The sequence below is a fragment of the Oryzias latipes genome, chromosome 21 (genome assembly GCF_053564925.1).
Source record: "Oryzias latipes strain Hd-rR chromosome 21, Olatipes_Hd-rR_3.1".
Lineage (NCBI taxonomy): Eukaryota > Metazoa > Chordata > Actinopteri > Beloniformes > Adrianichthyidae > Oryzias > Oryzias latipes.
Genome location: NC_136257.1, coordinates 3529825 through 3545984, shown reverse-complemented (window position 1 = coordinate 3545984; position 16160 = coordinate 3529825). Strand labels below are relative to the sequence as shown.

General features: G+C 43.5%; 1 protein-coding gene across 1 annotated transcript; it reads right to left on the bottom strand.

Moving 5' to 3' along the window:
* Positions 1 to 1723: 1723 nt before the first annotated feature.
* Positions 1724 to 16153, bottom strand: si:rp71-68n21.9 (kelch-like protein 9). The gene is made up of 11 exons (XM_011489208.4): positions 15992 to 16153; positions 13230 to 13283; positions 11926 to 12047; positions 11468 to 11655; positions 10377 to 10509; positions 8996 to 9192; positions 8798 to 8873; positions 8034 to 8591; positions 7614 to 7793; positions 7407 to 7520; positions 1724 to 2538 (listed from the first exon to the last, which is right to left on the bottom strand). The coding sequence occupies exons 2-11, from the start codon at positions 13232 to 13234 to the stop codon at positions 2042 to 2044; spliced, it is 2070 nt and encodes a 689-aa protein (XP_011487510.1). The 5' UTR covers positions 13235 to 13283; positions 15992 to 16153; the 3' UTR covers positions 1724 to 2041.
* Positions 16154 to 16160: the final 7 nt, after the last annotated feature.

Sequence of the window (16160 nt, the reverse complement as noted above, 5' to 3'; positions counted from 1 at the left end):
TTTGCATCGACAATGTCTTCAAGATCTACCTGTGTGCGTGTATATATATATATTTATATATATATATATATATGTGTATAAAGATGTATCTATATATCTATAGATAGATAGACATATTTAAACACTATTAGTAAGTAGTATTTTACTATTTACTAACATTTACTATTAGTAAATGTTTATGAGTTACATGTTTATTTGTACGTTGTTGTTTATATACTGATGATTAAAAACTACACAGTAAGATTACACAAAGATACTTTTGTATTAACAGATGAGGCGTTTTATTACAAAGACAGAACGTACAAAGCGCGTGCCACGGAAAAAAACGCTTCCTTAACGAACTCGTATTTATCGGGCCAGAACTGCAGAGACGACAGCAGGAGGACACAGGCTTCAATAAACACTCTGGTTGTCAGACAGAAAGCGACTTTCTGATGACAGACAGAATTTGCGCTCAGTGAATTTAAACACGCATGTGCAGTGACATATGTTTCAGAGGATGTCCGATTGGCCGTTCTACATGTCAATCATGTCCCGTACGTCTCAATGAGGATTTTGATTGGCTGGTGGATTTTTTAGAAGTACTTTTTTTTTTTTTGGTTATTTATGTTTGCTGACCTGCGATCTACCCTCGTCTTCTTGAATATCGACCGGTCGATCGCGATCGACGTAATGAGCAGCCCTGGTCTAAAGTGACTCACTGCTGCATCACGTTCTGCATTCAGCTGAACACTTCTTCTCGTTTCTGATAGTATTTCTAAATATTTCATCATTTGTCTTTATTTTTTAGATAGTTAAAAGCAAGTTCCCTTACTTTTGAATGAGAGCGAGACTGGAGAACCTTTTTCCAGAGTTGTGTTTCGTGAGCTTACGTACCTTTGGCTGAAAATGCTGCTCTGTCTTCTTCACTAACTGACGGGTAAAAAAAAATCTCTTAGAAGCTTTATAAGACTACAATTTTTTAATACACAAACCTCAAAAAGTTGTGTGTGCTGGATTATTTGCAACAATGATGCTCCTCCTGCATAATCTATTGTTTTCAGGGTTTTTTTCAGGCTTCATAGGTTTATTGGTTACTCTAAATTGTAGGTGTGGACGGGTTTATGATTTGTGGCCCTGCGACAGACTGGCTACCTGTCCAGGATTGCCCCCGCCTTCGTCCACGAGTGGGCGGGATAGGCTGCGGGAGCCCCGTGACCCCGAAAGGGACAAAACGGGCTTAGAAGATGAATGAATCATTTTAGTGCTTTTAAATTTCCCTTTCCTGCGCTTCTTTTAAAGTCCCCCTCCAATCATCTTTTGATCTATCGTAAAGGCGTTCCCAGCGGTCCTTTAATTATGATTAGTTATTTTTAGCCTAAATCCGAAAAAGCCTGCGTCGTTTTCACGGACAGCAGCTGCAGAGCGGCAGGACTGTTGGTGTGGAGTAAGCCTGTGCCCACTTCCCATCATCTACACTGCTGCTGGCTTCCTGTCCGTCACCACCCCAAGCTAGCATTAGCGGTGACCAACACCGGAGCTATCCAACCCAACAGTTTAGATCCAGATTCCAGCTCAGACGAGGAAAAACAAAGACGTACATGGATCTGTTTGTCTGCAGGTAGAGGCATCAGAATGGAGCAGGGAGCTGGTGGCTCGCTAAGGGTAGTTTGTACGTAACAACAACACAGCGTTTTTCGTCTGATTTACCACGACTTGAATCAGGAAATACTCACACACACAGTTCTGATCTTAAATTTCTTTATGTGTGTCCTCTACTATGAGAACAATGCTCTGGAACCTGTTGAAAACACTACAAAGATGATGTTCCTTGGAGAGGGAAGCACAGATGGTGAGACATGATGGGATGGTCAGTGAAGAGAAGCCCGATGAGGTGAGCTGGAGCAGCAGCTCAGACCAGGAGCAGAAAACTGCATGAGGACAAAGCTCAATAAGGTCGTGCAAAAAGAGTTTGCTGCACTTGCGTTTGCAACCCACACACTTCCTGTTTTGTCCTTTTTCGATGTTCAAACGGAAACCCCACCACCGCTGCCTGTGGCGATCAGATCTTCGCTGTGGGTAGGGGGCAGTCTTGGATCTGGGCCTCGTCCACCGACCCCTCCGGCAGGTGAACCGTCATTGTGCAGGCACGGATCCCGCCGAGGGGCTCCAGCACGTTGAACACCCGGTCCCACGCGTTCTCCTCTGGATCGTATCGCTGCACAATATCAACCATGCACCTGCTGTTCCAGGAATACCCTCCCACCACATATATCTGCCCGTTGAACACCGTCACGCCCACGTCGCTTTGGCCCCGGGGCATGGGCGCCACCACCGTCCACTGGTCTGTGTCCGGGCTGTAGTACTCGCAGCCCAGGACGTCGTCGTAGTCGCTGGATCCCCTGAAGTGATTGCCTCCCATGACGTAGAGCCTGTCCCCCACAGTGCACATGCAGTGCAGCCCCCGCAGCTCCACCATGTCAGCCCGCTGGCTCCACGTGTCTGCCACCGGGTCGTAACACCACAGCTCCTTTTGGAAGGTGTCACGCGTGATCCCACCTGTGTTCCCAGAAAACAGAGGAAACATCAACACCCCCCTATGGTTTGATGAAAGTACAACTGCTGTGAAATGAAATGTAAAAGTTAAAGGGATTGTTACAATCAAAGGTTGTACATAAGGTCAATAATCTTCAGATGGATGAAGATTCAATGTTTCCCTTTTTTTCTGTTACAGCACAAAATACCCACGTTTAAAAAGGACAAATGAAGCTGACGTTCGTCCTTCTGTTCATAGAATTACAATAAGTGAGAGATGAATGATCCACTGTTGCTGCTGTTTGCAGATGTGAAGAGCGCACTTTCCGTCACAAAGTTTTGGTCCCTCATCGTTGTTCTTCACAGCTTCTCCTTTCGCTGAGATGTAAAGCAACCATGAACTGTTCGCTTCCTGTTTCTCATCAGTGATTAATGAATGAAATAAAAGATCTGCAAAGTGACATTATGAAGAATGCCAGCAACACTGCATTTTGTAACAATTCCAGTGAAATGCATTGCTAAAGTTGATGATAACAGAATGTGAATGTCATGAATCTGCATTAAAATGTTCTTTCTCACTCAACCGATGAGTTGACGAGAAATGAAGCCACAACTGGGTCAGTCAGCTCGTCCTCAGCCGCAGCATCAGGGGGGGGCTTTAGCTGCACAGTCGGAAAGTACAAGCTGCAGTTTTTTTAAATGTTCTGCTCTCACTTCATGACCTGGGGTTTCTTCTAAAGCTACAGCAGGGCAGAAGGCCTTCAGAGCCGTCATTTTTACTGCTTTGCATTAACTTACTGCTGATTTACCTTCGGGATTGTTCGGCCTTGATGGTAGTTCTTTTCTACCTGCGTGCCCCATACAGGTTTGGCCATTTTCAAGGGCAATTGGTACTAAGGCTTGACTTTTTATGGGCTCTTTTTTAGTTAAAACAAGGTGTGAGTTTTTGTGTACTTGTGTGTGTCCTTAAAGGGAAATTAATGTCAGATGTAAAGATCTTTATGCAGTAAGAACCCCAGAAAAACATACGCTAGAGTAAAACTGCAGAAAAAAAAACTGGGTAAAACAGTGTAACCCTTGTGCTATCCTAGGCACTTTAACATTGGGAGTTGGGTCATCTAGACCCACATGAACCTTTTTTCTTCAATGATTTGTGAACCTCACTGGTGTCCATGGATTACATGAAATCCTCTCCACCTTTATCCACCTTTGTTACGGTACGGGTAACACGTCAGTGTAAGGGTGGGGTCGTGGGATAGCACAGTGTTTTTCAACCAGTGTGCCGCGGCACACTAGTGTGCCGTGGGAGATGGTCAAGTGTGCCGTGGAGAAATTGCCCTCATTAATCATTAACTGATCTAAAAACATTTCCCATCTCCAGGATATCAGCTCTTTGTTCATCCAAACAGGCCCTGATAAAACACTGAGTAGTTAGGAATATAAAAGATCTTAAAATTACTTTTTTTTTGTGTTTATTTAATTCTATTAAAGAAATTTTGATAAGAATGACGCTACCGCGATTTCCCTGCAGCTATGACAGTTTGCGGAAAAGTTCCGTCCCTTTAACTGTCTCCACCAATCATTCTTGAAGGCTTAATCACATGTCATCAGTCTGACCAATCAGAAGTGCTTAAAGTCTTCACTTCCTTGTTCTTAATTCTGCTGATAAAGTCGCTCAGTTCTAACAAAAATACCAGCTAAAGCTCTTCTTTAGCGGTTTAGCTTTCCACAGAGTCCGGTGTCAGACCGTGAAACAAGTGGACAATACAATGAAGCTCAGAGACGCGAGTCTTTCTGCAAGTTTTCGGCAGTTTTCACACTACATCTCCCATGATGCATTGGCTTAAAGGTGTCACAGCGCAGTGTCCCAGCGCACAATGAGTTGTCCTTGCGAAACGCCTTGAAACCACAACAAACAAACAGTTTCTAAATTTTCTAATTTAACTTTCATTTCATCTCTTAGAAAAAACAGCCGCAACTTCCTGCTTTTCCGGCCACAATTATCACAAAAATGCACGTGAGATTGCGGGGGGGCTGTCGATCAATACAGACCATGAATCTCTGTTTTTTTTTTTTTTTTTTTTGGATGCTGGTGTGCCGCGGGATTTTTGTCAAGGTTAAAGTGTGCCGTGGCTCAAAAAAGGTTGAAAAACACTGGGATAGCACAAGGGTTAAAGTTTGACCTCATCATGGCAAACCTAATCTGAGTCGGAGCTGGTTATATGTTAGTGTAACCAAATAAAAGGTGTGTATCTGAGGTTTCCAGTATTTTGCTTGTGATTTTCTGCATCTTCTGTTTTTTTTTCATCGTGGTTTGTTTGTGGAGAACGAGCTGTTGTGCGGCGCAGGTGTTTGGTTCCCTTTAGACAGCAAAGCCGCACACTGCGATGGTTGCAGTATCGATGAAAAAAAGCTCAGACAGTTCTCAGGACAAGTTCATTATGTGCTCATGTAAACAAACCTCACAAGCACAGAAACAGACAAAGTCCTATTAGATCATCGGCGCCAAAGCAACAGAGGAGGAAGAAGTGACTGCGTTAACCACAGCTTTTCAGCACGGCGGTTTGAAGACCTCGTTTCTAGTAGATTTCTTCCTGTCCAAGGTTGCTCAGCAACCAAGGTTAAAGTAGTTTATGAGAGAAAAACAGCACATAGAGAGAAGTAGGTTAGGGCTGCAAGTTTAGTCTATAGATTATCTTGGTTTGAATTGCAACAGAAGTTGTCAGCAAGTCCAGTCTAAACAGAGATGTGTTTCCAAAATCGTTTAAAAACAAACGATTTTGTCTTCATACATATTTCATTTCCACTTGATGATCTGGAAGAAATCCAAGAATCTGGAAAACGTCACTGAATTTCTGTGTAAGTCTCTGGTGGAAGTTTGGATGAAGATGATCTGGATCCACTTTAGGTCAGAGAATCGGATCTTTCCAAATGGACTCAAATGAACCAATATTGACAATGAATTGTATCAGGAACCACTAAATATAATCAAATCGATGTTAAAACTACTTGTTACACCTTTAGTTCTTTTTATCTTTCTGCGGCCTGTCTTCTAAACGTGTGACTTCAGTATCAAGTTAGCATCAGCGTGTGGTTTAACAGCTGTGAAAAACTTTAGCTAGGAAGTGTGGTAAGACAGCTGGGAGCTCTGTGTCGACATGACGAGCCTCTAGCCTGTGAATTGTTGGAGCTCACATGCCTTCATCGCCAGCTCTGCTGAAAGACGAGCTTTTCTCTCGATGCTTTTTACTTTAGTTGTGTTAGTCAGCCACAAAGAGAACGGTTCCGTCCCCAAACTCTTTAAATGCTCAAAGTGACTCATCCGTCTCACAGATGATTTAAATCAAAAGCTGATCTTCTGTGGTTTAGGCACAAGAGCCTCATGCTGTGACGCATTAAACAAGCAGCATTGAAGCTTAATGGGCTTTGTGACAAACCGTTTTACATTTCACCGAAAACTGGGTTTTGAATTATTTTGTCTGGGGGAGCTGTCACCTTTGATGAACCAAAAAACAGTCTTTAAGGTCAGAAGTGAGCCCAACATTGCACTGAAGCATGAATATAACACAAATTTGAAGCGTAAACCAGTAGCTGAGCAGAGCTCAAACAATTGTTCAGGTTCCACTAGGCTCAGGTCTGATCAGGTACCCTACAGGTTCTCCTGGACCCTGTCAGTGTTTTTCCAGATCAGCCAAGTCCATCCGAGCTATGCAGCAAATTTCTGAAGTAAAAATTCAAGGCCAGAATCTGGAGTTTATTTCCATCTCTGCTTTGTACTGAGGGATACAAACTGTCCCAGAAATATTTAATGTTTAATCACTGGATGATGGGGGAGCACAATGATTAAATATTTAGGCAACTTGGTCCATTTGTTCCTGAAACAAAGTTTTCCTATTTTATGTAATCTGTATCAGATTAAGACTAGCAAATCAAAAAGAAAGGCTCAAAACTGAAAAATATTTGTTATTTTTTTCATTCAGAGTTGCAACTATGAATTAATCATGATGTCAATGTTGTTGACATAAAAAGGAAATGTTCTAAAAAGGGAAATTTGCTCATTCTGATTTATTTTGAGTGTGAAGCATTGCTCCATCATCCGAGATCAGGGGGGTGCAACTCCAGCCCTCAAAGGCTGGTCTGTTCTCCACATCTCAATGCCCGACTCCCACCTGGTTATCTGGATCAGGTATCAGGTGAGTCCGCTGAAATGGAAGGTGTCAGACTAGGTGCCCACCCCTGGCCCCATGCTCAGTGAGCCCCAGCATGGACACTGACCCGCGCCCACTAGACTCTGAACTGTCAAAGCAAAGCCTCAGGTGGGACAAGATGGCTGATCAGAGTTTGCTCTGGCCACCTCAATAATGTCCCAAAAATGGGCAATTGCCCCCCCCCCCCCCCCCACCTGTCTGTCCAAAAACCGGCCTGTGTAATGTAAGCCTGTAATTATTTTGGTGTAAAGATATATATATTTTTTTTACATGGGAGCCAACAGGAAGTGTCTACCTTGTCCTGTCTGCCTCCAGTGGTTTTTTGGAGGAACTGCAACATTTGGTTCTTCGTGGTTTGGGATGGATCTCTATTGTGGTTAGATTTACTGGAGCACACACATTGCACGTGTGCAATGCATTTTATCCTTAAAGAAAAATCCAACTCATAGGAGTCATCTTAATGACCTTTTGTTTTTTATCCAGTGCTGTGAAAGTCAATGAACAGCTGTTTCCAGACCCACAGGGGAATGAAACACACATTTGACTGTAATTATTTGGTTTTCACTGTAAACTTTGGAACTAAATAATGTTTTTCACCGATAAACAAACAAACATATTTACTGGAGTTTTTCTTTGAAACGTGAGAGGATTTTAAAATCCAGACGACATGCATCAGTGTCTCACCTGAGATGTACATGAGGTCCCCGTGAACGGTGCCAGCATGTCCATAGTGAGGCTCTGCCATGTTGGACACAAAGCTCCACTCATTCTTCTTCAGATTGTAGCACTCTACTGTGTCTGGTAGGAACCACACAGAGATTCAGTTTTCCAGGAACAAGGAATCTATTTATGAGGAAAGACACCGCTCCGATAATTTGTGCTGCAGCTCACCAATCTCCCCGGAGGCGTTCCTTCCTCCCACCGCAAACAGTTTCCCCTTCAGGGCGCTGAGGTGGAAGAAGGTCCGTTTGTCATTGAGGGACGCAATCTGAAGCCACTTGTTGAAACGCGGGTCGTAGCGGTAAGCACTGTCTATGGCCGTCTTACCCTTCGTGTCATAGGTACTCTGACCTGGGGACATAGATAGTTAGATTGTTTACACTTAGAGCTTCAGTTCTACCAATTTATTTCCAAAATGACCTAATAATATAAGTTTCTATTCATGTACTTGTGGGGTAAAATGTCATCAAGACCACACAGCAGGTCATTTCCCTTCATCTATGGACCTTTAGCTTTAGGGAGCGTGTTCAAGTGTCACAAACATACATCACATTTCAGTGCCAACTTTGCTTTAACTCTAAAAACTCTGACCTCCAACAATGAAGAGGAAGCCTCCCAGCAGGGCCACCCCATGCTGGTACCGTGGCACATCCATGGGCTTCAGGGCTCTCCAGTGGCCGGTGTTCTCGTCGTACAGCCTCAGCTCCCGGCTCACCACCAGCTGCTGCCGCATGACTCCGCCCAGGGCCAGAATGTGCGTGGCGTCCGATCGAATCTGCGTCCTCTCGGTTTGCAGTGCGGGCTGCATGTACGGCATCATCTGGTAGTTGCTGGCCTCCAGCAGGAGGTTAACACAGGCCGTATCCGACCGCATCATGGACTCGCTTTCGTCTTCGTCGTCCTGCGAGATCTGGATCAGCTCGCCGGGACTCATGAGTGGGAAACGAATGTGGCGCATCAGGGCGTAAACTGACTTCCTGCGCTTGGGGGGGTCATGCTCCAGCCATCCTTTGGCGATGTGGAAGAGCTCCAGCTCAGAGAAACCCCTCAGTGAGTTGCTGGCCAGAGCGTTGGCCATGCTGGTCTCAGAGAGCTGCAGGTAGCGGTCGGACTGCGCCAGCGCTGTGAGGTTCTCGCTCACAAACTTGCCTACATGGAAACACGTTCTCATTATTTCAGATCAAGAAATAGACAAAGTGGTCAAAGACGTACAAATGCTGGTTACCTTACTGTTATTTAAGGTTATTTACCAAAAACGACCACATTTAGATTAAAAAAAATGCTTTTAACAAATATTTTCAAAGAAAAATGCTCAAACTCTGATCAAAGATGCTGAGATCTCTTCCATCACTCACCAATATTTTGCTGAACATCTTCCAAAAGCAAGTCGTCAGCGATGCGTTCAACTTCCACACAGTTATCAATCGTGATCTACGTCAGAAAAAAGGACACAAGTTCCATTTGTTTACTTCTAGCCATCTGTTCTTCATCAAATTCTGTCTTTCATCAATTAAGCCTGGAGAAGTGACAAAGAGGAGATGCATGAGGCTCACCTCACTGCTCAGAAGCTGGTTGCAGAAGCTGAGAACAGGCATGACCTGCAGGAAGTTTGCTGCTTCCAGCGTGTCCTGCAGGTTGCCCATGTCCAGGACCACTTTGGAGGTGTAGATGAACTCGATGATGTTCTTTAGGCCTGTCTTAGTGATCCCATGCAGTTTGATCTCTCTCATCTCCTGTTCCCTCATGCCTCCTGGGTGAGTGAGTGAGAAGGGGCAAAAACAAGATGAAGGTGGTCATTTGCATCGTTCCGGAGGATTTGTCCGCAGCGGGACTGATGTGACTCTGTACAGTCAGCAAAAAGCAGAGACACGTCTGATGCTGCAAAGACGGGACGCTTCAGTGTCACCATTGTGCAATTTCAGAGCTTCCCTCCTAGGCTTGATGTAAGTGTCTCCTTTGAAGCTGAAACTGAAAATCAATTCATTACAGAAGTGAAAGAGGTCACCACGCATGTTTTGCTGCTCCCTTGAAATGTGTCAATCCTTTTTAGCTTTGTTTGACGTACTGGCTGTCCTCATGAGCCTCTAGAGGTATTTTCTGAAAAATCCGCATTTTCTGGGCTCCTTTAAAAGTACTTTCAGGGTTTTGAATACTTTTGAACTAAAAAAAGTCAAATTGTTCCTTCTTTTTCTTATCTCTTTCTGCTTTTGTTTTATGCCTCATCTATCAGTGCTGGAAAGGACAATGTTGAATTGACAAGTGATGGAAAGTTTTTTTATTTTCTGCACAAAAAAGTTCTTGTGACATTGCACATTCCTTATAAAAAGGGAGCTTGTCATTGTCATTTATAACACTGAACTCTTCACATCCTGCAAACAAGTTTCAACCTGTGAACTGGGTAAAACAATAAAAAAAAAAAAATCCATGGAAAATAACTGAATTTGCACCAGAACAGATTTTTATAAGCAACAACCACAAATGTCTGTACTCGTCATCATGGAAGATGGAGATTTGCCGGGAACCTTTTTTTCATGTTTCTGCCAACCTGTCTCTTTTTTGTTGTGGTTAGAAAATGTTTTACCCTGAGTGGTAATTGTAGTATGCAAATTAAAAAAAAAAATTAGATTTACCAGAAACACATCGACTTCCTTCAATCTGTTGTTTTTGTTCAGAGATATGTTGATGGTCCTCAGAGGAACCCTCAGACAGATCTTACAGATGAGTTGAATCCCACCCGTCACATTCTGTGAAACTTTTCTCCTGATGAAAGCTCACTTAAGCTTAACTTGCAGCCTCTATTTCTCAGTAGACAGAATTGAACGGCATCGTCTACCCTCTTAAGCTTTGCTTTAAAAACGGTAACATTGCTGGATTCTGCTGCCGGTGGACGGACGGTAGGTTTCCCACCTGAAACGGTGGGAAACAGCCACACACCTGTGAACATGGCCTTGAAGTAGTCGCTGCATGAAGCCATGATGACTCTGTGCACCGGGAAGGCTTCTGTGCTGTCTCCAGGAACCAGAACCACATCACACAGAGTCTCGTCGCCCCGGAAGACATCAAAGCCCTGCGCAGAAAACGGAGGATACGGTTGGATGTGATGCTTTTTAAATACGATCCTATATTGGAAAGAGAACCTTAAAAGCATCAAAACCAAAGACATCGTTTGAATTGCTTTGCACAGATCTGTTAGAGCGTTACAGCGAAGCGCCGCACGTCACAGACGTGGATTTGAGCTTTGGTTGTGTCTGAATTCCCACCCTAACACCTAACTATTAAAAAACTTTATAGTGCTGGATTTTAAAAGTAATTCGGACACTATGCTCACTACTTTTTGTTTTTTAAACAATAGAGACAATGTCATCAATTTGACAAAGTTAAAATCTGATTGATGTGAGCATTTTCAGACCATTGTTTATAGATCCACTGTCATCTAAAGGTTTTTTTTTTTATAAATACATTTTTTGGCAAAAAAAAATTTCAGATGCAATGCATTGTGGTCTATATTTGCCAATCTAGTGAGCATCGACGCACACTGCTTTTTCGCAGAGACTTCTGGGAAATTTCTAGGGCACTGGACTTTGGAATTGTAGATTCAGACAGCTCTAGAAAATGGCGAACGCCCTAAATAGTGCAGTATGTAGTGAGTAGTGAGGGAATTCGGACACAACCAATGTCTGTGTCTGACATTGCCGTCAGCGTTAGATTACCAAACAAGCCGTAGAAATCTTTCAGGAGCTGCTGCCATTACAGAAGAATCTAGAGGAATCCACCAATCAACACAGCCATCAACACCACACACACACACATGCACTGTGCCAACACCCAGTTCTAGAAACTCTTAAAACATAAACTGTTTTGTCTTCTGGGTTGTCTTTTTCCTGTAGATCAGACATGTTGTCTGTGGCAGTATTGGAAAATGATCCCTGCAGGAACATAAATATTGAACTAGTTTTGACTTCTGGCTCAAAGGTTGAAGGGAACAGAGGAACCAGATGGAAGAAAAAGTCCAGCATGAGAGGTACCTGCAGCACAGCTGCTCCGTGTTCGCTGCTGCTGAACACCTTGGAGAGGGGCCGAGGGGGCAGCTTGGGTTTGGTGGCTTTGTCGGGCCGCTTAGGGGGCTTTTCTGCCGATGGTGGGACAGGAGGAGCTGGAAGAGGTGCTGGAGGCGGAGCTGGAGGCTGAGAAGGAGCTGGTGGGGACCTTTCATCTGAACCCAGATGAAAATGAATAAAGAAGGAAGTGATCAAGTAATAGCAGTTTTATTGAAGATTAAACCAGGGAACCTCGTGGCATTTTGAGAAATGAAGCCACAAGATGTTCCCAGAGTAGAAATCTAAAGTATTCGGATGACAAATCGGTAGAACTTGCTGTAAACGTTAAAAGAAAATCTCTTTGGATGAAGGACAGCGAAAAGTAAAGAGTGGAATGCCGATTTCGTGCACTTTCACATGTACACAAGTGTTAGATAAACAGCTACCTTGTGGAGCTGGAGGAGGAGGTCTTTCTGGCTGAGCTGGAGGTCTCTGAGCATCCCTGGACCGATGCCTGCTGCCCAGGCGGGACAGCCTTTGGCTCAGTCGGTTCGAGCCGCTCTCTAATCTGAAGACAGATGGTGCGGATCAAATTTATCTGGAAACATCCTCTTTATGGTTTTGTGAGGCTAATCTGCCCTGATTGTATCTGCCCTCACGCAATCAACCATAACTAAAATTAAAATAAAAAATATCCACTTCTGCTGCTCAGAGAGACACTGTTGGAATATTGAAAATCTCAGGACTCTGCAACCTGACAGCAGGCAGTTTGCAGGCCAGCTCTGCTTTGGGTGTATTGCAACATGTGCTGTTGTTTGGAAAGTCGAGGACCTTTCCCGTGCGGTTTCCTTTTCCTCTGGTCATTACTCATCCTCTCACTTTAACTTCTCCAATTTGACGGATGCGTCAGTGCAGCTCTCTGAACCTCCCTTATCCGTTTTATGGGCGGGGCTGTGCAGACCATTGAACGCATCAGTGACTCGCCCTTCTCAGTGAACGGGGTCATCTCCCAGGTCTGCCTCTTATGCTCAGATCCTGGGGGGGCCTGTGGTAGTGTATTCTGTGAACTTGCGGGGGGAGTCACTAATGTGGACATGTCCCCAAAATATCGTTTCCCCATTAAAGTAAAGGCCAGATTTCTACATTGCATCATTGTATGCTTTACGATGGTGTGTGTGTCTGTGTGTGTGTGGTGTGTGTGGGGGGGGGGGGGGTATGGGTATTATACAAAACTTTTTTTTTAAAAAATTTGAGTACTACGGGAATAGTGCTATACAAATGATGTTTGATTGGATTTGATTTGATTTGCAGGAGCGCTCAGCTTCTGTTTTAGGACACCCTCGCAGGAACTTTAAAAGAAAATATGAACAACTCTGTCATTGTCAAAACCTTCTCTAAACTGCCCCTTACCCCAAAGCGCGATTAACCTTTTAACCCTTGTGCTATCTTAGATGACCCCCCCCTTACAGTGACGTGTTCTCCCTACCATGACAAAGGTGGATAAAGGTGGAAAGATTTCATGTAATCCATGGACACCAGTGAAGATCACAAATCATTGAAGAAAAAAGGTTCAGAGCACTGTCTAGTGGGTCTAGATGACCCAACTCCCAATGTTAAAGTGCCTAGGATAGCACAAGGGTTAAATCTAAAATGACTCAGATGGAGCACTCCAAGTGCTGGAGTAACTAACTCTTGCAGCTTCCAAATGCTGCTGCATACAGAGCAGATGCTGAGGTGAAAAATGCCTCACCCCATTTCATTGGCTTCTGGAGGCGGGGGGTTGCTGTTGCGCCGCTCAGACTTCCTGCAGGGAGAGAGGGAGGAGCTTTAGGGCTGGAAAACAGACTGATGGAAGCAGGACGGTGAGGGTGAGTGCAGCAGATTCTTGCCTCCAAAAAGATTCCATAATAGGTCAGAAAACCAGCGCTGCCCCCCAGGCCAACAAGCCCACTTTCTCCACGGAGCTAGCGGTGTTTGGCAAAAACGCTCTGGACAATACCACAGATCTTCCAATTGTGTCCTGTCTCTGACAAATGTCAGGTGTTCCTTACTTTAGGCGCCGATAGAGACCGTTAGCCGTTACTGGCGTCTGTGATGGAATAAACGCCAGGCTTCCTAAAGGCAGTTATATGGTATGCACATCCATCTTTGCAAAAGTACATTTGATTATTTTGGTGGGAGAAATGCAGATACGCTACCAGGGCCGGCTCTAGGTTAAGGTCATGAAATGGACGGCACCCACACGATGTGGAAGGCGGAGTCTCAGCGATCAAGTAGCCTCGCTTGAGAGTCAGAAAAGAGTTCAGGAAAATACTATAATATAGTGTGCCAAAGGTAACATATGATCATGGATATACCTTACTCTGAAAGGCTTGTGCAGGACTTCATCTTAAAGGGTCTACAGCATTTGGTTACATTTTCCCTGTTTGTTGTTCAAAAAAAGGCTCATGTTCTCTACAGACTGCTGATCTGCAGACTTCCAGGAGTGCGGCGCTACATTACCCGGCCCAGTACACCTTCCTCTGAAGCTTTGCAGCCTTTTTTATGCCGTCATGGTGTTTCTTTAACTTTGTTTGTAAGCTACAAGAATCCTATTCCTATGTTTGACACACCAGCAGCGTTGTGCAATTTACCTTTTAACTGTAACACATTCCAGAATACCTGTGAGTTTGATTTAACAGTAATCTATTACTGTCTCAGAATTGGAATGTGTTACATGAGTCCTGTACTACTTTTAAGTTACTCTTGTTATAACACCTGCAGGCGTAGAACCTAGAATCAAGCAGAACATTTTAGATAAGCAGCAATAGGCTTTAATAAAGATAGAAAATAATAAAACTTGTTTTAGTAAAGTGCAATAAGCACAATAGGAAGCAGTTTGGGCCATAAAATAAAACTATAGACTATCTAAAAGAGGAAAAATTAGACACTGACTGGAGAATCTGAGGCCCAAGTTTGTCTGAAAGACGAGCAAAAAAGGTTTTGTAACTGGTTAGCCTGTAGAAAACCCACACATATCTGAGGAGAGCATGCAAAGTCCACACAGAAGGGGCCCAGCTGGGAATTGAACCTTCTCTCTGTGAGGTGAGGGCGCCAACCTCTGTGGCGCTGTGCAGACGTGTGCTCAGTGACGACACGGGACAAGTCTCTCATCTCAGGAGTCTTGAGATTGGGTTTAGGTCTTTCATCTCAGTGAGTGACTGGTGAAAAGTTTCAAGACAGATATTTTTAGGTCCGGTTGCCATGACAACCTGAAGGCAACGGCACGTGGATGGATGAGAACCTTTATTGACAACAAATGGAAACAGATAAGACATTTTTTTTGCTCCTTTTTTATTGTTGATGACACTTTCAATAAAAACTTTTCTCTTGCCATAGAGACGTTACTAAACATGTAATGAGTCATTGGAATACCTCACTCTACTTTGGTGGAACGGAAAGGTAATCCATTACTTTTGTAATGAGTTGCCCATCATAAGATATTTAATATTACTGAATTAGTTTTTTTAGTCTTTGCTGCATATTTACCAAGATTCCTACTCTATTCACACTGATCAGTTGATCAGTCTGTCAGTATCACGGCGTTCATTTAAGCAAATGTTGTTGTTTGTTTGGTGGTTATTTTTTAGAACTGCTATGATCTTTGAAGCAGCTGATGCAGAAACAGAAAAAGCCTCTCAGGATTTCCTGTAGTTTAGGGTCTTTAACTCCAAAACAACAAACATGAACAGAAGAGGAACCTTCAGGGTTTTTGTTTCAAAGTTTTGGTTGACGTTTTTAAATCATTTGAAACGTTTTCATGAACCTTTTTCAGTTTGAAATGGGAAACTTTAACCCAAGTTACATAAACAGAGGAGCAAAATCTGTGGATGGTTGGAACATTATCTAATACTTCAAACTATTTTAATGATTTTTCTTTTTAGTTAAAGCAGTCCTTTGAAAGCTATCTTGGCGAATATAGACCACAATGCATTGCGTCACAACAATTCTTACCAAGAAAAAGTATTCAAGCTTTCTTCCAAAGTTATTTTACTTACTTTGACTTTTTTTAAGGTTTATTCAGTTCTTTAATGCACTTTATAATATTCCTGCTGTACCTCCACAGCAAATCCTCTAATTTGAACATTTATCTTTAAAAACATATTTGTATTTCTCTTCACTGAAGCGGTAAACATGTGGGCATGTCCCTCTCTTAGGAACGAAAAAATAAAACGGAAAATTCCACCTGTAGGATGAGGAGGTGACCTGCAGACCGCATGAGTAGAAATAGTTTGATCACATTTGGAAGGAAAGGATTGCTGCTTTTTAACGCTTAAAGAAGAACTTCCTGTTTGCATTTCATTGTTGTGACAGAAGCTCAACTAACAAGATGTTGTGCCAATCCACAAAATAGAGCAGAGACAAAAGCAAAAGTGGTATACGCACAGGCCTGACAGGCTGTGACTGCAGTTGCATCGCATGGAGTCTAAGACCTCTCAAATAAATACATTTCCAAAAGCCGGGCTGACCTACCTAGAGGACAGCTTCCTCAGCAAACTGGAGGCGATGCCTCCCTCCAGCCTGTTCGTTTCCACCAGCAGATCTCAGAGAAGACCTCGCAGGAGAAAAACTGTCTGCTGCAGCACCCCACGCTCGCACCGCTGCTGGGAGGTTTGGAGCTTGTGAGGAAACATCATCACCT

Excerpts from the sequence above, each read along its gene's own strand:
- si:rp71-68n21.9 (XM_011489208.4), bottom strand. Across the intron at positions 10,510-11,467 it reads ACGGAGCAGCTGTGCTGCAG|GGCTTTGATGTCTTCCGGGG; the intron begins GTACCTCTCATG and ends TTTTCTGCGCAG. Across the intron at positions 2,539-7,406 it reads GGACCTCATGTACATCTCAG|GTGGGATCACGCGTGACACC; the intron begins GTGAGACACTGA and ends CTGGGAACACAG.